At 36.5% G+C, this 22,033-nt stretch overlaps 9 protein-coding genes across 9 annotated transcripts; 6 read left to right on the forward strand and 3 right to left on the reverse strand.

The window, feature by feature from the left end:
* Nucleotides 1–240: 240 nt before the first annotated feature.
* On the forward strand, nucleotides 241–4,158 carry TUS1 (Rho family guanine nucleotide exchange factor TUS1; the record flags this gene model as incomplete). The annotated part of the gene is made up of 1 exon (XM_447912.1): nucleotides 241–4,158. The coding sequence occupies one exon, from the start codon at nucleotides 241–243 to the stop codon at nucleotides 4,156–4,158; it is 3,918 nt and encodes a 1,305-aa protein (XP_447912.1).
* A 217-nt stretch (nucleotides 4,159–4,375) lies between these two features.
* Nucleotides 4,376–5,471, forward strand: TDA5 (Tda5p; the record flags this gene model as incomplete). The annotated part of the gene is made up of 2 exons (XM_447913.1): nucleotides 4,376–4,461; nucleotides 4,541–5,471. The coding sequence occupies 2 exons, from the start codon at nucleotides 4,376–4,378 to the stop codon at nucleotides 5,469–5,471; spliced, it is 1,017 nt and encodes a 338-aa protein (XP_447913.1).
* Nucleotides 5,472–5,978: 507 nt separating this feature from the next.
* MAG2 (RING-type E3 ubiquitin transferase MAG2) lies at nucleotides 5,979–7,778 on the forward strand (the record flags this gene model as incomplete). The annotated part of the gene is made up of 1 exon (XM_447914.1): nucleotides 5,979–7,778. The coding sequence occupies one exon, from the start codon at nucleotides 5,979–5,981 to the stop codon at nucleotides 7,776–7,778; it is 1,800 nt and encodes a 599-aa protein (XP_447914.1).
* Nucleotides 7,779–8,127: 349 nt separating this feature from the next.
* CRN1 (coronin) lies at nucleotides 8,128–10,092 on the forward strand (the record flags this gene model as incomplete). The annotated part of the gene is made up of 1 exon (XM_447915.1): nucleotides 8,128–10,092. The coding sequence occupies one exon, from the start codon at nucleotides 8,128–8,130 to the stop codon at nucleotides 10,090–10,092; it is 1,965 nt and encodes a 654-aa protein (XP_447915.1).
* A 241-nt stretch (nucleotides 10,093–10,333) lies between these two features.
* Nucleotides 10,334–11,572, reverse strand: AIM22 (putative lipoate--protein ligase; the record flags this gene model as incomplete). The annotated part of the gene is made up of 1 exon (XM_447916.1): nucleotides 10,334–11,572. The coding sequence occupies one exon, from the start codon at nucleotides 11,570–11,572 to the stop codon at nucleotides 10,334–10,336; it is 1,239 nt and encodes a 412-aa protein (XP_447916.1).
* A 269-nt stretch (nucleotides 11,573–11,841) lies between these two features.
* On the forward strand, nucleotides 11,842–14,241 carry RTT101 (cullin RTT101; the record flags this gene model as incomplete). Its single annotated transcript, XM_447917.1, has 1 exon — nucleotides 11,842–14,241. One exon carries the CDS (start codon nucleotides 11,842–11,844, stop codon nucleotides 14,239–14,241), a length of 2,400 nt encoding a protein of 799 aa, XP_447917.1.
* A 969-nt stretch (nucleotides 14,242–15,210) lies between these two features.
* GVI51_J04719 (UBX domain-containing protein) lies at nucleotides 15,211–16,197 on the forward strand (the record flags this gene model as incomplete). Its single annotated transcript, XM_447918.1, has 1 exon — nucleotides 15,211–16,197. One exon carries the CDS (start codon nucleotides 15,211–15,213, stop codon nucleotides 16,195–16,197), a length of 987 nt encoding a protein of 328 aa, XP_447918.1.
* Nucleotides 16,198–16,460: 263 nt separating this feature from the next.
* CHM7 (phosphatidic acid-binding protein CHM7) lies at nucleotides 16,461–17,807 on the reverse strand (the record flags this gene model as incomplete). The annotated part of the gene is made up of 1 exon (XM_447919.1): nucleotides 16,461–17,807. One exon carries the CDS (start codon nucleotides 17,805–17,807, stop codon nucleotides 16,461–16,463), a length of 1,347 nt encoding a protein of 448 aa, XP_447919.1.
* A 636-nt stretch (nucleotides 17,808–18,443) lies between these two features.
* Nucleotides 18,444–21,641, reverse strand: MTR4 (ATP-dependent RNA helicase MTR4; the record flags this gene model as incomplete). The annotated part of the gene is made up of 1 exon (XM_447920.1): nucleotides 18,444–21,641. The coding sequence occupies one exon, from the start codon at nucleotides 21,639–21,641 to the stop codon at nucleotides 18,444–18,446; it is 3,198 nt and encodes a 1,065-aa protein (XP_447920.1).
* Nucleotides 21,642–22,033: the final 392 nt, after the last annotated feature.

Raw genomic sequence — 22,033 nt, forward strand, 5'->3', positions numbered from 1 at the left:
CCACAGTATCAATCGGTAAACTGGAATAGCCATTCGAAACCTGGGTCAATTACCCATGTTCTAGTGACTTGAGTTTCTTGATTGTTAGAATACTGAGTAACTGTTTTGTACAATAAAGAGAAAACACAGGAGGTTTGGAAGGAAAGTATTCAATTGTAACGAATCCACCAATAGGTTTAGAATCAACAACAATAAACTTCATGTTCTAGGGACGCTCGATTGATTTGAGACATTGCAAACATGTATAGATACAATACACCCAACACTCCTGAGAGGTCGAAGGGTGGAAATACCCGGAGTCGAGACTCCCCTGGTGTGCAAGGAGATGTGATATTACCGAAGCTACCACCGCTCAATACACGCAGCTCGTTTCTTGAGTCTGACATGATGCAGAGTGATGTGTCCATTGGATGGACTCCCTTGACAGAGAACACGATATCGACTAGTGGACAATTTGCAGATGAACATATTGGTTATGGGAATTCTCCACAGTTGAGAAGTCCGAAATCACCCGCTAATCGTCGTAATAGCTTGATTTATGAAAATTTCAATGGCGATTCTCCCATGTCAGTTAAATCGGTGGGAAATGGTAAGTCACGTAGGCGACCACCTCCGCCATCTTTACAGCATTCAATTTCACAATTAGACTCGTATCAGAGCTCCCCGGGTTCTCCCGCAACTCCTTTTATCACAAAGAGAAGAACTAATGATTTTATTACACCTACTAAAACAAAGCCATATAAATCACCTTTTGTTGGGGAACAAGATATTGAAGACTCAATGTTACAGCAGTCTACTCATTTTGCCGGTAAGGTGTATAAATCGCCTTTCGTTGGTGATCTGGATTCTGACATTATAATTTCTCCATCAAACGCAAATGAAACTACAAAGACAAGAAAGGAATCTAGTAGAGTACAATCAAAAACAATTAGTAATACAGAATTGAACTTCTACTCTAAGCCTCAAATTCCATTGACATCTTCTAGAAATATAACTGGAATTAGCAGGTTTTCAGATCAAGTTGAGAGCTTTTATTCGGATTCAAATTATACTTTTAACAATTCTAGTGCTAGAAATAGTAGCTTCAACTCTTTCTTGGGAGCAAAACCTTTACAATATGCCCCAAGTGTGACTGCTCCCACACAAGCTTTTTCGATTGATCTAATAGATGAGCATAAACTATACCAATGTTATAGTATATACAGACTTTCAGATATTTACGAGTGGCTTTTGAAAGTATACTTTGAATGGTTTAATGAATATATTTTTGAGAAGCTGGATCTTTTCCAAATTGTACAGTTGTTGTTAGAATTTCAATCTCCAAAGACGTATGAACAAGAAGTTATTGACTCAAATGTTGATAGAATAATGTCCTCTCTTATTAATCAAGGAGCAATAAAGTTTGAGGTAGACAATGAACAAGAAATAGCCGTAATTGTAGCTGGTCTCACAATTTCTAGTATATTTACTGATCTTTTACCATGTTATTCATTTATTGATTCAACATTCAATGAGTTTGATCATTCCACTATTTGTTACTCTACCACCTGTTGTAATAGATTATCCAATGAATCAAGACAAGAAATAAAGGTTTCAGAAATAATCAATAAGTCTGTGGGGTTATGGACGGACTATTGGCAACTATCCGCTGAAGAACTGTCAGAAATAAATCCAAAAGAGATTCAAAGACAAAGTTTTATATTTGATCTAATTATCTTGGAAGAGAGATCTTTGAGTATGGCCAATGCTGCTGTCGAAATATATGGAAAGCGCTTTGACCCAGATCTCCTGCCAGATGAAACTAATTTTGCATCTCTTGCTTTTGATATATTTTTGCCAATTATCGAAATTCATAAGGAATTTATTCTAAAGCCACTATTTTGGAAAATTAAAACTCGGGGTAAATTTATTGATGGGATTGGAAAAATATATTTGAAATGGTGTCATGAGGTTCGAGATGCTTATTTAAATTACGCAAATGCAATGGCTACTGTACATGAGGTAATATCATGGGAAAAGACACATCATACAAAATTTGCAGAATGGCTCTTAGAGACCGATAATCTGCCTGAAATAACAAGATCGAAAATGTACCATGATGTTATCTTCTTTGGGGGCTATTTTAAATCCCTTCAAAATATGCCAGTAACTCTCAGCTCAATATTAAAAAATACCAGCCCATCAAGCGAAGATTATGGAGCATTGCAATTGGTTATCAAAGAAGTAACACAACTAAGTGCAGATGTAGATAAAGTCCATGGTATGGCAATTGATAGGAGAAAACTGATTCGTTTTTCCAAACAACTTGTTTATAGTAGCGGCAACAAAGGTAGCACCACGGGTTATATAAATATTGGAAACCCTGAGAAGATGGTTAAAGGGGATAAATTATCATTAGGTTTAGCTGATCCAAAAAGAGTAATGATTAACTGTGATACAGTACTAAAAAAAAGTGATCACTGGTTAGAACCTTATCCTGTATTCCTGGCCCTACTAGATAATTTTTTATTAATTACAGAGTTAGTTTCAAAAGGCTTGGAGAAGAAATACAAATTGATTGACAGACCAATTCCTATAGAGTATCTAAATCTGGAAATAAAAAGGGCACCAGAAGAATTTAATAAGGATTTACCATTAGGAGATTCGAGACCAACATCACAAATAGTCTCGGATTTGGACAACAAAAGTAGTTTAAACAGCCGCAGCTCGGTAGTTGGTGATTTGAATTACGGGCACACAGGAATTTCAAATAATCTACCAAGTTCAACTGAGTTTGCATTCAAAGTGCGTAATACAGCCACTAATGATTCTTACACATTTTATGTTCCTAATAGCATCGAATGGAATAATTGGATGAATGCCTTCAAGTGCTGTTTCAAGAATAGGAATAATGATGATAATAGACATCCGATAAACTTGAGCATCATAACAGCAGAATTTTCATATCAGGATAGAAATGCTCCAGTCAACTTACCTGTGGCTCCAGAAGGTTCAGAAATTGATAGTGCATTAAAGACTTACAAGCGTTATCTTAAAGACGAATTTGAGAATATAGCAACGACGGTTTTTTGTTCTACAGAATTTGATAATGAAGATACTAAATTTAATCTCATTGCAACCAATAGTGGTGTATTTTTGAGAAGGAAAAACGATTATACTACCAAATTTGTGAAAGTATTACAAAATATATCTGTTAGCAGACTTCAGGCTGTACCTAAATTAGGTTTACTGTTTGTTCTTGATGGTCAAAAATTGTGTTATTTCAGCATTAGCAGTATCCTAGCAGTCTACTATAATCCTGAACGTTTCCTCAATGCCAATTTTGTTGTTGGAATAGTCCTCAAAGACAAGGTTTCATTTTTCAAGTTTGCAGATGATTTTGGGAACTCTAAGCAATTATTTTATGAACGGAAGGGTAAAATTGTTGTTTCGACACCTGAGTTTCATTCAATCATGAATAATTTCAATTGTTTCAAGATTTACAAGAAATATTATCTACCATCTTCAAGTAAGATGCTTGCATCACATAGCATAAGTGATATCGTGATATTCAAGAAGAGCTTTATGGTGTTCACAAAGAAGAATGTCTTTTTATTCAATGATGCCTTTAATGAATTAGGAGCTTCATTACCAGGATTTTATAATGATAAAGAGATGATAGCATATATCAAACATCCACATCTAAATTCAGGTAGGTTTTCATCATCCTCTAGTAAATTAGACGCAAACCTAAGTATGGTCACAGATGTAAAGAAGGACATCGCTTCAGGTAAAACTAAACCAATAACTGCTTTCCGACTACAAAGTGGTGATGGATTTCTCATGGTATATGATGAAGCAATTGTTAAGATCAATAGCTCTGGTATGATCCCCAACTGGAAGAACGATATATTGATCCTCGATTTTTACTGTACAGGTGCTTCATATCATAATGGTTATCTGTTCTTAATTGGTGAGAATTTAATATTAGTTTATCAATTGTCATATGAAGGTACTCCAATTTCAGAGCTGACTCCGGTTCAAATAATTAATAGTAAAAAGATAGAACTATTAAACTCGGGTGGAATGGATTACCCAACTGTCACATCGAGTCATCCAAAGATTCCAAACAGACAACTCCTATTTAGCTGCATACCTGCAAATTATCAGGTAAAATAGTAACAATTTATAGATTTAATATGTTATGTTCTTTTTGCAATATAAAGTTATTTTTGATATAGCTGATCTTAGTAGCATTCCATTGTTATCACTATTTTGTTCCAACACAGTGAGCTCATTGACGTCAGCTCTATTTTAAGCAATTTTCGATGAGTAGGTTAAAATGTATTGAGCAAGGATGTAGGAACAAGTCATCAAGATAACAAAGAATTTATCAATGGGTTTCGATATAGATTTTATATTATCTTATGTCGTATTTCCATTGTTGAGGTTTCCTGTTCCCATTGCCTTTGCATGCTCTAAGTATGTTTGATATTTACATCACAACAGCAGTATAGATTATTGATTACTAACATGGGAACATTATTACTAGAGATTACAGGCTGTATGCGATTGTAGTGTTCAGTATTTGGACACTTATCATCAACGGATTTTATTGGCTAGAGTTATGGTTCAGAAGTAGAGGTGAGCAAACCTGGAAGTCACTTAATGAACTTCATGATCCAATTGTGCTAATCACTGGTGGCTCTAATGGTCTGGGTCGGTGTATTATACATAAACTCTTGAGGAGCTATAATAATATCAAAGTAATTAATCTCGATTTAGATGTGCAATATTGGTCTGAAGAAGCCCGTGTCATTAACATTGAATGTGATTTAGTGAATGCTGACGGTCTTGAACTAGCATTGAAGAAGATCAAGTTGGAGTATGAGGATAAGATCAACTTATTAATATGTAACGCAGGTGTGAGATCCAGGTTCAATTGGTTTGAAGATACCCCAATTGATGAAATGCAAAGAATAATGAATATCAATACTTGGTCTACTGCTCGAATTCTACAGGCAATCATTCCTCGTGATAATCAGAGGCAGTTGTACATAGTAACGATTTCGAGTGTCTTGGGGATCCTTGCACCATCCAAGGTAGCTAGTTATGCAGCGAGCAAAGCAGCAATTACAGCGTTGCATAATTCTATGACCAATGACTTTTTGGTGCGAGGTATTGGCAATATTAGAACGCTGTTGGTGCTTCCGGGTCAAATTGACACCCAAATGTTCGATGGTTTCCCACCACCAAGGAAATTCTGGGCACCAATAGTATGTCCAGCTGCGTTGGCAGAAGCTATAATAGACCACTGCGAAAATGGTTTAAGAGGAACCTTGAGAACACCTCTGTACTCATATTTCCCAGAATTTCTGATGGGAATACCTTATTTACTCCAGCGCTTCGCAAGAAACTTCTCCAAGATGGACAACTGCTTACCTATAGAGACTATTAGCAGCAAAAGGTCACTCGCATCCGTAGATTTATAGACTATTTGATAGAGACACTACATATAAGCATTCCGAATAATATGTAATATAAGTAACTTCTCAGCACAACGTACGGAGTTACACTCTTTTAAAGGTTCAAAAGCCTAAGAGGTAGGCCAACGTTAAGAATAATGAGATTTAAACACTGTTACTGATACCTAAGTAGTCAGCGCTTATTTCATCAAAGCAATACAGCACCTCAATTTGCCATTAATTGGCAGAACTCTACCTCTACTTAAAAGAGTTATCTTTTCAGGCATTTCTATTGCAAGCAGGGGTCAAACGCCATCGCCCTAAATTCCACGTGTGCAAATCTACCAACAATACTAAGTGCAACACACAAATCACTGCTGTTACATTTTAGTGTCTGTTGCATATTATTGCTGCTGTATGATCTTTTTCATCCTGTGTTTGAGGAAAGAGTCTGTTAATCGAAGAAGGAAAAGTGTGAGCTAGCTGCCGTATATTTAAAATTGCTAAAGCTTGGTATTGATCTGTTGAGATAAAATGAGTTCATCTACAAACTCTAATTCTTCCACTAGGAAGTCACGGAATCAAGGAAATGGTAAAACCGACACTGGACGCCCTCGTAGAAGACAAAACAATGGTGGTTCGAAGTTCACAAAGTATGACCTCGACAAACAGGAAAGGTTTGATGCGTCTATAGAGCAAGAACTGAACCAAGGCAATTTTAAGATGAGAGGGCGGAAAACAAAAGTCTCAATTGATCATCTACTTGACTTTCAACTTCCGGAAGTGCAGCGGGAGAACCATACGCATCGGAAAGTAAATAAACGGAGAATTGACAGCCATACTTATCTCCATGGAGAATCCTTCATTAATGTAAACTATAGACTCTTAGTATCGGATCGTTACGATTATAAAGATCAAGAAAATGATCCCAATAAATTTGTTGATAAGGAGAAAATTGTGAGGGTCATCGTTCCGCGTGGACAAAACTGTCCTATTTGTCTTAATGAAATACCTGTGGCTCCTAGGATGGTTACATGTGGTCACATATTTTGTATGAGCTGCTTAGAGAATTTTTTTGAGATTGAAGAAGTAGTTAAGAACCCAGAAACTGGAATTAAACAGAAGAAAAAATTCAAGGAGTGCCCACTTTGTGGTAGCATTGTTAAGCCAAATAATGTGAAGGAGGTCCTATTTGAAGAAGACTACAGTTTTAATAAACAAGCATTCCAAGAAGGGTCTGATCACCGACCTGAGCCTGGACACGAGGCATCTCTGGTTTTAATGTGTAAACCACATGGATCAATACTGGCATTGCCAATATCTTTAGATATTGATCCAAAGAAAGTTGGTGACATTCCTCCTGCAAACATTGAAGAGATTTCGGAATACTCCCACATTATGAAATGTGGAGATGATTATGCATTAAAGTACTATCAACTTGATATGGATGCGATTGAGAATCAGTACGAGATAGACAAAGCATTGTATAGTGACAGTGGTAAGTATGTGAAAGTTGCACTTGATAAGATACGTCAAAATATCTCCACGATATTGTCTAAGGATGATTTTAATTCATCAATAAATCATATAACCGAAGACTTTATGAACAAACTGCATTTTGATGGTAATCAAAGTTATGATGACACATCAGCATATTTCTTTTATCAGACAAATTTTCAATCTCCAATAAAATACTATTTAAGTCCACTGGACATCAAGATCTTATTAACTATTTTTGGTCATTACAGTAAATTTCCTGAGCTACTAGAGGTGAAAATAGAGAATATCCATTATGGTAATATCGTAACAGAGGCATTGATAAAAAGATACAAGTACCTAGGCCATTTGCCATATGGTACGGAGATTGCACTTCTGGATTTAGATTGGAGGTCTGTGCCCTTTATTGAGAAAGATGTCTACAATAGATTTGCATCTGAGCTGAAGCAACGCAGAAGGAAGCTAATTATTAGAAAGCAACGGGAAGACCAAGAGAAAAAGAAGTACGAGGAACGGTTGGAGCAGGAACAAAGGGAGTTTTATCAACGTGAAAATAGCAATTTCACTGGATGGGAACCACAGATCAATAAGAAAGATATTCAATTGACTTCACTTCCAGCACCTGTTAAGCCGCCACAGAATACCGAAGCAAAACTGAGTAAATATAATGAAAAGACAATATGGGGAACATCGATAGAGATCACAGAGGATGAGAAAACCACAAAGGAAAATAAAGAGTTTGAAGACATGCTGTTGCAGAAAATGAGACAAGAGAAATCCAACAAGAAAAAGAAAGGCAAGATTATGCTGTTCAGTAACACTCAGCAGCATCTGTAATGTAAATAATTGGTGCTTAATAACCGTAAACATAACAGAGAAGCTATTTAGCTACTATATAACGTTCAGGGACATGTTAATGGACAATAAATTGCATATTTAACAGTCTATATCAGATATTCTACTCATGACATACTCAAAATTGGCAATATTATCGTAATATACGGCACATAGCTAGTCTTGAATCGAAGTTGCAGAAATATCGCAGATCAGCCAACTTGCGGATCATAATAGGTATAGTTGCTGGTTATTTTCTTAAGAGGATAACTTCCCAGAGCTCTCCAATTGGGTAACCACATAAGCTTGGAAGTAGTTATAGTTAGGACTGGGGGTATAAATCGAGGAAAAAATGAGTGGAAAGTTTGTTCGTGCGTCCAAGTATAGGCATGTCTTCGGTCAGGCAGCCAAGAAGGAGTTGCAATATGAAAATGTTCGGGTTACAAACAACGCTTGGGACTCTAACTTGATAAAGAGTAATGGTAAGTATCTCTCAGTTAATTGGAACTCCTCTGGTGGTGGTGCATTTGCCATTGTACCAGTTAGTGAGCCAGGCAAGCTTCCAGATCAAGTGCCACTGTTTAGGGGTCATACCGCGCAAGTCCTAGATACCGACTTTGATCCATTTGATGACAACAGGGTTGCCTCTTCTTCTGACGATGGTAAGATTGGTATCTGGGATATCCCACAGGACTATTCAATTTTGAAATCTGGTGATAATGAAGAAATAAAGGACATTGAACCAACTAAATTTTTGACCGGCCACAGCAGGAAAGTTGGTCATATTTTGTATCACCCAACTGCTAAGGATGTGCTTGCATCCTCTTCATTGGATTATACTGTCAGAATCTGGAATGTAGAGACTGGTGAGGACATTTACAAGTTGAAGCATCCGGATATGGTTACTTCAATGTCCTTCTCCTATGATGGTACACATCTAGCCACTGTTGCCCGTGATAAAAAGTTGAGAGTTTGGAATGTTAGAGAAGAGAAGGTCGTTAGCGAAGGTGCTGCTCATGCTGGTGCTAAAAACCAAAGAGTTGTCTGGTTAGGTAATTCTGAAAGATTAGCCACAACTGGTTTTTCCAAGCTAAGTGATCGTCAAATCGGTATTTGGGATGCTTTTAACTTAGAAAAGGGTGACTTGGGTGGATTCTATACAGTTGATCAATCTTCTGGTATTTTGATGCCTTTCTATGATGACGGAAACAAGATACTGTACCTAGCTGGTAAAGGTGACGGTAATATTCGTTATTATGAATTTCAAAATGATGAGTTATTTGAGTTATCTGAATTTCAATCCATTGAAGCACAAAGAGGATTTGCTGTCACTCCAAAGCGTTTAGTTAACATTAGGGAAAATGAAGTGATGAAATGCTATAAGACTGTAGGTGATCAACGTATAGAACCAGTATCTTTCTATGTGCCAAGAAGATCGGAAGAATTTCAAGAAGATATTTATCCAGATGCACCTTCTAATAAGCCTGCTCTATCTGCTGATGAGTGGTTTTCTGGTAAAACCACCGAAGGCCCAATATTGGTTAGTATGAAATCTCTTTATGACGGTGCTGAGCCTGAACTACATCAATCTCACAAGGCAGAGGCAACAGTTAAAGTGGTGCCAGAACCTGCAATTAAGATTGAGAAGAAAAAACCAGCCGAGAAACCAGTTGAAAAGGAGCCTACACCTGAGCCAGAGAAACCTAAAACAGTAGGTAATGCTAATGAAGTATTGAAATCTGATAACTCCATCGATAAGTTGTTACAAAAGTCTTCAGATTTGGACATGACAAATAATGTGGAAGATCCATCTAAGGATACATCTGGTTGGGACGAAGAAGATGATAAACCAATTTCAGTTAACGTTGACTCTACTGCGTCAAGTACCGTTGACAAAGTCGATGTAAACATTCAAAAAGAACAAGAACCAAAGAAGAGCGAAGAATCATCAAAAGTCCCAACACCTGTAAAGTCATCGACTCCCGAACCAGTTAAAACTGAGATGCCAGTTTCTAAGATCACACCTACCAAGGAAAATAAAACTATGGAACCTGTCAGAGAGTCTACACCTGTTACTGAAAAGGCCTCTACTGAGAAAGAATCTGTATCTACACCTAGGTCCACAAGCAGTAAGGATGAAGCAGCAACACCAGGAAAATCAGCTAAGTCTCTTGGATTGAAGCAGTCTGTAGAGAAGCTCTCAGAATTAGTTTTGAAATTGCAACAAACCGTTGATGATTTGAGAGAATCCAATTTACAAAAGGATGATCGCTTGAAGGCTCTTGAAGAAAAGATCGACTCACTACTAAAGAAATAGAAGAAATGATGTATCATCATACATGTTAATGCTTTATCATCAAGATGGTAGCAAAATAGTTATTATTCCAGTTGACTTTGGTATTTAAACTTGTGATATATCTGTATAATATTGGACTTTCATTTGATATGAATGACAATCCCATCTAACATAATGTAATTAATAATCATCATATTTTATTTGTTGAACTCAGTTCATGAGCAAATACTGGTATTTTGTTCATTTAGTGTTATTAGTATATTTACAAGATATTTGCCTTATTTACAGTTATATATTTATCTACATTGTGCAAGAAATTATTGAAATCCTGAGCTTCAACGCCTTTCAATGTCGAGTCAACGATAAATCCCTTTTCAACAGCAATAGAATGCTCTTTGCCAGTTTTTGAGTCTCTAATGTGTACTTTAAACTTTGGGCCACTGTGGTACTTCCAATCATTCGATTGAAGCTTTTGCATGGTCTCTTTTATATCGTCATTATTTTCCATAACTGATTCATTACAAACATAACTATTATTGTTCAAATGAAACATTTTGTTGAATTGGGATGTGCATAGATCTATGAAAGTATCAGGAGATGGGAGAGGTAAATTTTCAATCGGTGATCTAACACTTACAACACTATTTGTTTCCCAGTTTATTCCCTCAATGATATCAGGTTTCAAAAGTCCTTTGAAATCGGATAGGTTTGATTTAATTAGCATGGTACCATGATGATATGCCTTACCAAGAGCAACCTTATAAGCACTTCCACTGATCTTGAAACCGTTACTCAAGATATCACCCCGTTGGTTTAAGCTAACTGGTAGTGCATGGTTGTACTGTTTCAACCAAGATACTATTCTGCCATTAAAGTACTTTGTATCAAATTCATCTCGAGAGCAAATGTAAGAGTAGTTCACATTACCTAAATCGTGCAGTACTGCACCACCACCAGAGAGTCTTCTCAAAACTTCATAACCTTTTTCCTTTAGCTTCTGTAGATGCAACTCTTCCCATATGTTCTGATTTTTGCCGATTACTGCACATTTGTTGTTGATATAGAACACCAGTCTGTGGCTATCGAAGCTTTTGCTATTCTTGTCTATCGGAGTGTTACGAAATAGGTAATCCTCTAATGCTAAGTTGAAGTATGGGTTATGTGATATACTTCGAAGTACAAAAGGACCTTCTCCCTTTATTAGCTTATTCAGTTCAGTACTAGTGTTGATTTTAATGTGTCTCGGGTTATTCATACCAACATTGTACAAAGAATCTATTTCCTCATTCAGCAAATCTACTTCAGAAACTTCATCTGTCGCATCATTTGACATATATGGAACTGTCTCACCGCTGAACATCTCTTCATACATTGTATTCAGCTCCTTATATTTGGGATCACTCTCATCCAAATCAAACGGGGTGTTCGTAGCCATATATCTGACCATGGAGGTCCTCCTAGCCGGTAGAGCCGGCAGCAGTCGAGTACCTAACTTCAACATCTCTCCTTAGTCAATCTTCTGAGTTGGTCAGGGCACTTTATCTTTCTATCATCAATATTTAATTATATATAGGACTCGTAATACTGATAAGACAGTTGCAAGCTCATCGCAAATCCGGGACCTTATTTTTGACAGAAAAAATCGAAGCAAATTTTGGTATTCAAAAGGTTCATTTGACAGACAGTTTTGGGAATCTAACATATATTATTTGACCTGATCTATCAATTGCTATTAACACTTTCAACTTTAGTACCGTTGATGCTAGAAAGATGAACGTTGAAGCGTCTCTTCGGGAGCTTGGTGAGCTATTTGACACTGCAGGCAGTATAGCGCAGAGTAATATTCATTTGGTTAGCATACCCGATAAGGATCGTGATTTCCTTGTGTGGAGGGCAAATATGTTGAGGTTTCAATGCCAATATTTGACACAGCGTCGAGACTTTGACATCAATGAGCTTGACAACGGTGATAGCCACTCTTCAGGTAGGAAAAGACTGAAGACAGATAGTTCTGCGAGGCTATATACTGCAATAAGCGAATTCTGGAAATTTATTAGTAGTCGTATTGAGACGCTGGCGGATCAATATGCGTTGATGGTAGTAGATCATTATAACCTGAATCAAGATTTGGACTGGTATGCCGAACAGCATAATGGAGTATTTAGATATTTCAACGTGAGTATGGAGATGTTGTTAGATACATTTGAGAGGTTTATTTCTCTATTAGCACCCATAACTGAGTACAGTTTCCTGAACTATACCAAGATCATGCGTGATTTATGTTGTTTTCATAGTGCTTTTGATTTTGCTTTTGTATCTCTCATAAAGAAGTTGAAATTATACATGGGTAGTAACTTTAAACTGATTCTCAAGGACTCCTTTGAAGTGCTGAAGGACAAAAACTATCAGCAAGAAGGTAAAGTACAATACTCCCTGATCTCATTGTTCCATTATTACAAGATTGAAGTAGATGAGAATGTTACTGTCAGTGAATTTGTGAATGAATTAATAAACCATGATATTAGTGAACTAACCTCAAGAGACATTAGTGATGATTACTTTGAAAGGATAAGCAGTGGCGCCACAGCAGAAATGCTTCTAATCAAATGTTGTGGATTCCCTGAGCAAACCGAAAGTAGGTATGTTTCCTTAGTACTAGACAAGCAGGTATTCTTCAAAATACTGGCATGCCAACTCGATAAACTTGACAAGATCTTAAAGTCTGGCAATTGTAATATAAAACTGAGAAAGAATGATGTTCAATATAGTCTGTGTGCCTATTATACACGGCATGGGAAGAAAGATGATTACTATAGATTGGTATCAGTATTTTTCAATGACCGATTCAAAAATTGCCCTCTAGAGAGAAATATAAGTGAGGTTATATTCATTGAGTGCACAAAATTGATGTTACTTTTTTACTTTGATAACCAGATTCTACAGATATTGATGTCTTCTCTATGTGAGAAATTTGGAGGTGTATTGAAGATGTATGAAAATTACGAGAAGTTACTGGAATACAAGATCAGAAAGTACAATCGAAGTCATGAACTTTGGAACAAGAATAACAGCGATATCGAAAAGCCGTACAGACTCTCCGATGATATAAAAAAACACCAATACTATGAAAGGTTCCTAATCATGCTTCCCTCTAGGCTAAAATTTGACTCTTCGTTTCTGCGGCTACATCAACAAAAGTTATTTAGAAGAGCAGTTTTACAAGGACCCAGCATTTATGAGAGTATAAGTGATTTCAGTTATCTGGAGATGAATATTTTATTCTCCCTGATTTCAGAGTACGAGACCTCTGATGAATTCCACTACTTATATGATCTATACACGTCATTGCGGAAAAGCTACGTATTTTATCAACAATATTCGAAAGACCATGGAGACCAAGTGGTACCGCTTGTCATAGATAAGAAAAGTGTACCTACAGCATTTCAAAAAGAAGAAAATGAAAATGTTATCCTACCCGAAATCTTACAGAGGCAGTGGGGTAAGTTAGTGGAGTACTATAACAGCACATTGAAGACATCGGCTAGTCGGACCTTGGTACCTGCATACGCTTTACAACATTGTGATGTTGAAACTGAATTTTTAGTTGAAGGTACTAGGGATAAGTATGTGACATTTAATATCTCGGTGTATCAAACTTGTGTTCTGAACTTGTTTAATGACCACGATAAGTTGGACATAGCAAAGATCATGCAACTCACAGGGCTGTCTGAACGGATGAGCAAAGCAGTTATTACATCTTATTTGTCGGCAGGAATATTCAAAGAGGACAAAGGCACATACACAATCGATTCAAGTTTCAAGGCTGATCCCAGAAAATTAAAAGATGGCAAGCTCAGAATACCTATGGCACCGGGGCCACCATCAAGACTTAGAAGGGACACTTCATCTAGCTCATCAACAGCATCTGCTACTGTGTCTACGTCAGCATCTCATAATGAGGGCTACAGTTCCCTGTGGATACAGGAAGTTATCAAGGCTGCCATCGTCCGTACATTGAAAGCCAACGGCAAACCTATGAATTTCGACACTCTTTTCGAACAGATCAAAACAGGAATAAATGGTGTAAGTGTAGGGGAGTGTAAGGAGTCAATCAATCGTCTAGTCTCTGAAAAAATAATCAGCCAGACTGCAGAAGGCTACACGTATTAGTTCAAATATAGCCCTAATCACAATTACCACAGTATAACGTTAACCATGACTTGAATGATATTTTTTTCACTTTTTTTGTCGAATTTTTCAGCTTCTTAGCAGTTCATAAATACATATATAAAGCTTTACAAGGTCCATCTTGAGAAGTTTCTGTTCTAATATTAGTTTGTACTACGGTTCTAAGAAAGGATACTTATCTCTTGAACTATGGAGCTTGTAATGCTCTACAATCTGGTGAGCGAAAGGAACACTGACTTTTCAGAATAGGAAAGTATTCAGTTGAATGCTATCTCTGTTCAGAAGTTGGTTTTCCTGGACACCAGGGAAGAGGAAAGGAATTAACAAAGGTTTCTTTTAATATGATGATAAAACAATCTCTTAGTGCATAGTTCAACTGAGAAGATTATATTCTAATCTATTATGAAGATAAAAATTTCCATCGAATTTAGTCTTTCGCTCCTATCTGACTCTATTTAAGAAAGAAAAGCCTTTGTTAAAGACCCTTTCATAGCATATCTCGATACTTGTGGGACTACGTAATACCATTTAAGTAGGACATTTGTTGTAAATGACCATTATCTTGTAGATGAGATGGGTGGTGTGGACTTTTCGGTTCTAATCAGCCATGGTGTTCCTTAAAATGTCGGGATTTGCAATGGGACAGTAGGGGAGACCCTATCAGAGGTTGAGATGCTCTTGCAAATATGCTCTTGCAAATATGCTCTTGCAGTTACGCATTGTATTTAAACTCCACTTATACAGTGAAAGGGGGGGCATTATGATGACCACATTTGAGACATTTTTATTTACTTACAGTCCTAGAAATCGGTAAACTATTTTATCATTATTGGATTACTAGAGCTATATATATGGAAGTACCAGTACCCCACATCACCAGACAGGATAGTAATGTTTGGTTTAGCTCTCTTGAATAGTAGGATCGAACTAAAAATATCTATGTAGAAGAAGATGGATGTTGAGAGTCTGCTGTGGCTATCCATTAGGGACAGCAGAAGAATTATAGTAACTGTAACTGACGAACCTATGGGTGAGTTGGCTGATGAGTGTCAGATAGTCAGGCTTTCGAGGGATTCAGGTAGTTTCCAGCGGTTTGTTAGTGTTTTTAATAGTAGTAAGACTGCTTTATACTATTATATTGAAGGTCCAACTGTGGTGGAGGCCCGCAGTCTGGATGAGTTGAAAGCTCGATTCCCTAATAAGAACAGCACAAGACCCTATGAAAGTGAGAGACAAAGGATTATAGACTTGATAAATGCAGATAAACTAGAGCGAAACTCAAGAAGCAGGCAGTTATCTGGATATACTGCCCTGTCTTCTGAAGTTGTACTCAAAGATAATATCAAAAACAACAAGAGCGACATATGTACATTGAAGATTAGGATGACTAACGGTGACTATGTACAATATGATTTTGACTCCAATACTTCCTTAGGAAGTGTGAGAAGGTGGCTGAAAGACTACCGTACTGATGGGGACTTTCCCTACTTGTTCCACCAAAATATCTCTAGGAAAAGCATAAGGATAACTGAAGAATATAAAACTTTGGCCGAGCTAGATTTGACCCCAAGGTCTATTCTAATGTTGAAACAATATGACCTACGGCCTAGGACTCGAGTCCCAAAGCCCAGAAAGAGATCGTGGTATTGGCAGTTCTTGACCGTAAGGATTAAGAGACAACTTCTCGAAGGATTATCAGAAATTCTAGCGAGCCACAGGACCACTAGTAATATTATGAGAAGCTCGTCGATGAGTTATTTGCAGGCAGATGATTCTAATATGACCAAGATTACTAATAGTCTCCCTCCTAATGATGACAATTCAGAAGATATTGTCAAAATCAAACAAAAATACAATCAAAATACGGGATCAATTATGAACACTCCTCTGGAAATAGCAAGACCAGACTCACCTAGCGTTTTGCAGATAAATACATGAAGTTGTGTGTCAAATTGTTTTTAAGGTCGAGAGTTATGGCCACTATCTTGATAATATCATGATTGCTATCTATAATAAGCAAGATAAATTGAGTGACTTTTATTAGATTATTTATTTTGTAGAGGTTTAGATACCACTTACTTTTAAGTCAGAATATATATTCATTATCGTTTTTAATCCAGAAATAATGGTTTATAGGTTGAGTATAGTTATGGTGACAACATGAAGCATTAGTTTGGGTGGAATAAATGTTAATAACATTATTACGCTGCTTCTTCCCGTAACATAAATTTCTCATTATGTTTCTTATTTGAATTATTGTTAACTACGTTTAATGATTGTTCATCTTTGATGTTCAAATTCTCTAATTGTTCGAGAATCTTACTTTCATCATCTTCTTTGTTCTTTTCGCTCTGAGTTTTAGATATCTCTTGACCTGCAAGCTCCTTTTCCATTTCTTTTAGCTCCTCATCCAACTCATCATCGTCAAATTTCGATATTTCCATTGATAGAACTTTTGTGATCTCTTCATTATCTGTTGACCTCTCTCTGATTTCTTCAAGCAAATCATGTACTTTTTCTGCGGGACCTATCTTGCCATTTATCGTTGTAATTATTTTATTTGAAGATTGTAATGTCTTGTATAGTACCAAGTTTGAGACACTCATATCCAATTGATACTTCACTTCTACCAGATTGTTTCTAAACTTGAACAATTTCAGTAGCATTTTCTGAGCTAAAAAGTATCCTCGTTTATACTCCGTCTGAGCTATTTTCGTTAGTTTCTTAAAGTCATCTCCTTTTAGTTTCATCTTATATTCATAAACCTCTATCTCATATTTCTCTATTGCGTTTTCGATGTTAGTAAAGCATTGTTTAATTTCTGCTATACTCTGGTCAGTTTCTGTGATTTCCACACCAAATTGTTTATATATACTTTCTACTAGAGGGTCAATAATCTTTACTATATTTTCTTTCCTGGTTATCGTATTTTTGTGATACTCTAGATAATTTAACATTACCTCCCATTCGATAAGTGAATCACTTGGCAAAGTGTAAGATATACCTGAAAAATCGATAAAATCTTCTAGAGGAAATATCAAATCACATACTGTGGTAGCTTTGGCAAGAATATTATTTCTGATGATGTCGTAGATTTTAGTAAATTTCTCCTCTAGGAGAGGCCTAATCACAAATGTGTCCTGTTTCAAATAATTTGTAGCGTTGTCATTCTTTCGGGATTGATATCTATTCAGCTTACCTATTGAAGAAGCATGAATCCATGAAAATATCCTTGTTATTGTCTTTTCATCCCTTTTTGTAGCACTGTTTTTGAATTCATCTAATTTAATTAAAATGTTTTCCTGAATCAGGTTATCGATTACAACATCTATACTCGCGGGAGCTCCATATTTCTTGTCACTAATATCCTGAAGGAATCTCGTACCAATAGTGACACAGATCTTATCCTGCTTAGGGAAATATTTTTTCAGTAAATAGTTTTGCCAATCATTGACATTAGCAACATAACCGTCGAAGTTTAGTTCCTTCAAGGGTCTGAAATCTTTGTATAGGGAATTTAACCTGCTCTGAGATACAAGCTTGTCCATTTAAACAGTCTCAGTAGAGTATCAATAGTATATTAAAAAGCGATCTTTTAGTGTGTATGATTAATATACTTTCTTATTTTTTATTCTTTTGTATAAGTTCTTTTTTTAATTTGACAAGAGATAGAATAGATTTTGTTGACTGGAGCAGAAATCAGAAATACCGAATACCCTTGTAGAAAAACACTTTTCATATACTTGCTCTATATATTGACATTATAACTATTAATGTATATCTATATCAATCACTATATAATAAGTGACTATAGTATGGTGTTTTAAAGTTATTGAAGTTTTGCGATGAGCTCCCTCTCGTGTTAATAAAATTTTGGAATTTCGGCCCTTAAAAATTTCTGCGGTGAAACCTTAGTCCAATACAAAGATATCTATATGAAATAAATAAAGTCTACTTGATCAAAGAAATACAAACCGTACTTTCTAGATAATATATTAATATCGGAGTTATCAATGGTTGTAACAGAGTAATGTACATAATATTCTTTATTTTCTGTTCAAAAATCCCGTGCTTGTCCGTAATGAGTACAAAGCATACATATATATATATATATATATATTGGTAGAAGGAAAATAACTAATAAAGCTTCCATTCTAACTGCAATAGAATAATCTCGAATTTACCTATAGATACAAAGAGCCAGCAGAAACAATATCTCTATGTATTAGTTTCAGGACTGCTTCCATTTTCTCCCTTAATGCTTGGTTACCAATTGTGTTTGCAACATCGACCAGTTCCTTTACAAGTTCTTCCAATCTCTTGAACATTCTGATTAAAGAACCTTCGTAGACGTCAGTCATCTTACAAATTTGAGTAAAAGAGGCACCTCTACACCACTCGTAGACAACTTCCATCAATTCGTGGCGGAAACTCTCTACATAATCCTTTTCTACTACCTCAATCTTAGAGTCTTTCATGATTTTTGCTATTTTGGCTGCTAGTTCCCTCAAATCTTTCAATGGCTCGGATAGCTCTGGTTTTAGTTTAGGTGCTTCTTTGCAACGTTCTTGGAATGCAAAACATGAAAGTAATGCAGCAGCTTGTTCTGGTTTCAGTTCAGTAAAGTTACCATTGAAAATCAACTCTGTTAAAAGCAATTCATCACCACTTGAAATTTCACACGCAACTCTACCTTTTAGCTCAATAATGTCATTTGGTGTACAGAATTCTAGTCTACGTAAAACTCTCTTACGTTTCCTTAGGTCATCTAGCTGGATAACAGCTTGTGAATCAGTAATTTTTGCTCGTAGTTTCTTCATTGCATCGGATAACTCATGCTTAGAGTTGTAGGCTTCATAGAGTTCATTTAACTTGACAGAACCGTGTAATGGGTTAGTTTTTAGTTTTTCTTCTAGGACTTGAATTTTCTTTTGCAGTTTCATGAAATCATCATCAGTAATTTTCATATGCTTGACTGGATCTATCAATGGGATTCCATCCGGGAATCTTCTTCCAACTTCCTTCAATGATTTACCAACAATATCGACTTGACCGGAAGCTTTGACATCCTTTGGCATAAATAGCCTTAGGTTACCGACATTTGTGATTGATGATATAGTAATTGGAATAATAGCACATAGTGATTTTTCTCCTTCCTGGGCTGGACGAATACCTTCAGGGAATGCAGGATTGAATGGTTTAATTAAGTTAATAGGTGAGTCGACATACATTGAGCTAACAACCACATTTACAATATAAGAGTCATAGTCGGAATATACAGCTGTAGGGTTCCTCTTGTTTACTCTCTTTGCAAAGTCAACGACAGCACCCCAACCATATCTTTGATTTCCATCAACTACAACCTCGATTAATCTGCCTGGTTGTAAGAAACTCAATAAATGTGCTGGATGAGTCATTACTTTCCTTACATCTTCGTAATAACCTTTCAAGGTCTGCTTGACTTCATAGTATTCTTTAATTCCTGACTCATCTTCAATATGGATATTATCATATTGTTGCTGATATTCAATTAGTTTTTTCTCCATTACTGGAACTGCAATGACATTTTGGAATTGAAAGAAAGAGTTCTCCAACATAAACTCAGGGGAGATACCTTCAACTCTCATCAAATTCAAAATCATGTTATAGCCCAAATGGAACGCAGAGTCCAGCCTGTCAGCTTGACCTTTAACCATACCCTTGGCGACCTGAGGTTCCATCTTTTCATCAATCATCATAATGACAATACCACGATCATCCAGACCACGACGACCGGCACGACCAGACATTTGAATATATTCACCACCAGATACCCATCTAAATTGTTGACCGTCCCATTTTCTAACAGATGTAAAAACAACGGTTTTAGCAGGCATATTCAAACCGATGGAAAAAGTTTCTGTAGCAAATAGCACCTTGAGGAAACCCTCTTGGAACAGGATTTCGATAACTTCCTTTAATATAGGTAATAACCCCGAATGATGGATACCAATACCTCTCCTTAGCAATGGTAGAATGTGTTTGATTTGTGGTAATTCTCTGTCGTTTTCAGGCAGTAATGCAATTGCATTGTTGAATATTTTAGTCAATGCATCCTTTTCATCATCAGAATTGAAGTCCAGCTTAGACATTTTTAGAGCCAGTTCTTCACAATCACGTTTACTAAAAGAGAAGACAATTACTGGATTATATTTTTTTTTCCAAATCATCTTGACAATTTTATATATATCACCTTTTGCGTCACCTTTTGCTGCTCCACCTTTAAATGTTTGACCCTTCTTACCTCTTGATTCGGTTGAGTTAGGGTCATCACCAGCTTGGTTCCCAATTGAAGTCATAGCTTTCTGAAAATTCTCTTCTCTAAAAGTACTCTTTTCATCTACAACTAAATAAATACCATCACCATGTGCGGGGAACAGATAATGCTGAAGTGGAGTAGGTCTAAAATTTGTATAGACAATATGACATGGTTGGGAATGGATTTTACATATCCATTCAGCAAACTCCATTGCATTTGGGATGGTGGCAGATAAGAAGACATAACGCACCTTATCTGGGAGTAGAATGATAGTTTCTTCCCAAACAACACCACGTTCCTTGTCTCTCATATAATGGACCTCATCAAAGATAACCCATGCCACTTCTCTCATAACCTCACTACCTCTGTAAAGCATACTTCTCAAAATTTCGGTGGTCATAACCAAACAACCTGCATCGGGATTAATAGTAATATCACCGGTCATTAAGCCAACATCACCAAATTCAGCCAACAGTTCTCTATATTTCTGATTCGAAAGAGCCTTGATTGGTGATGTGTAAATAACTCTTTGCTTCTCTCTCAAAGATTGGGCAATGGCATATTCAGCCACCACTGTCTTACCTGCAGATGTGTGAGCTGAAACTAAAACAGATTCACCTCTATCTATACAAGAGATAGCAGTATCTTGGAAAGGGTCTAACGTAAAAGGGTAAGTACGGGCTTCATTGGTTCTCTTATGCTGACCAATAGGTTTATAATCGTAGAATGGAGGTAGTGCGACTTGATGACGGACTTGATGTGAAAGTTTGACTTTACCATCCTCTTCAACCTCAGTAGTAGCTTGAGTAGATAATCCTGCGGATGCATCCACTTCTCTCGAGGCTTCCTGTTCGAAGTCATCTGCTACAATTGGAATAATCTTTGAAGTTTCCTTCTTTGAACCACTTGTTTTGTTAGGTTTCACCTTCTTATTAGACTCGCCATCTTCTTCATCTGAAGTTAGCGTATGCTTTTCATTTGATTTCGGTACCTTGGCAGAGTCATTCTCAATCTCTTCATCTGATACATCAGGTACTTCTTCAGGCACAGCCGAGAAGACATCAAACAAATCGTTCGAATCCATAGTTTCACTATTTGTGCGTTTCTAGACCAGCCTGTCTGAAACGTATTTTAGAAGCAATAGTCTTCAATTACACCGGTAGGTATGTTTGTAATTTTAACTATGTTCTTGCGATGAGCTTTGCTTTTGCAGCTCATCGCACAGAAAAACTGAAGATCGAAGTAAACTTAAAAAAATTTTCAAAACTTACCCGGAAGTTAAATACTGCCATTCATAATAGTGATATAAATGACAAGCAATGGAATATAAACTTACACAAGTATACTTATACTGATTGAATTAGTAACATGGATAGATATTTGCTTCTAATATTTAATCTCATAATGGTATTTATTGTGTTGAAATTCTTTTCTTAATGTGTGTTCTCATAAATGAATAGTAATACTATTATGTCA

This window comes from Nakaseomyces glabratus, chromosome J (assembly GCF_010111755.1).
Source record: "Nakaseomyces glabratus chromosome J, complete sequence".
NCBI lineage: Eukaryota > Fungi > Ascomycota > Saccharomycetes > Saccharomycetales > Saccharomycetaceae > Nakaseomyces > Nakaseomyces glabratus.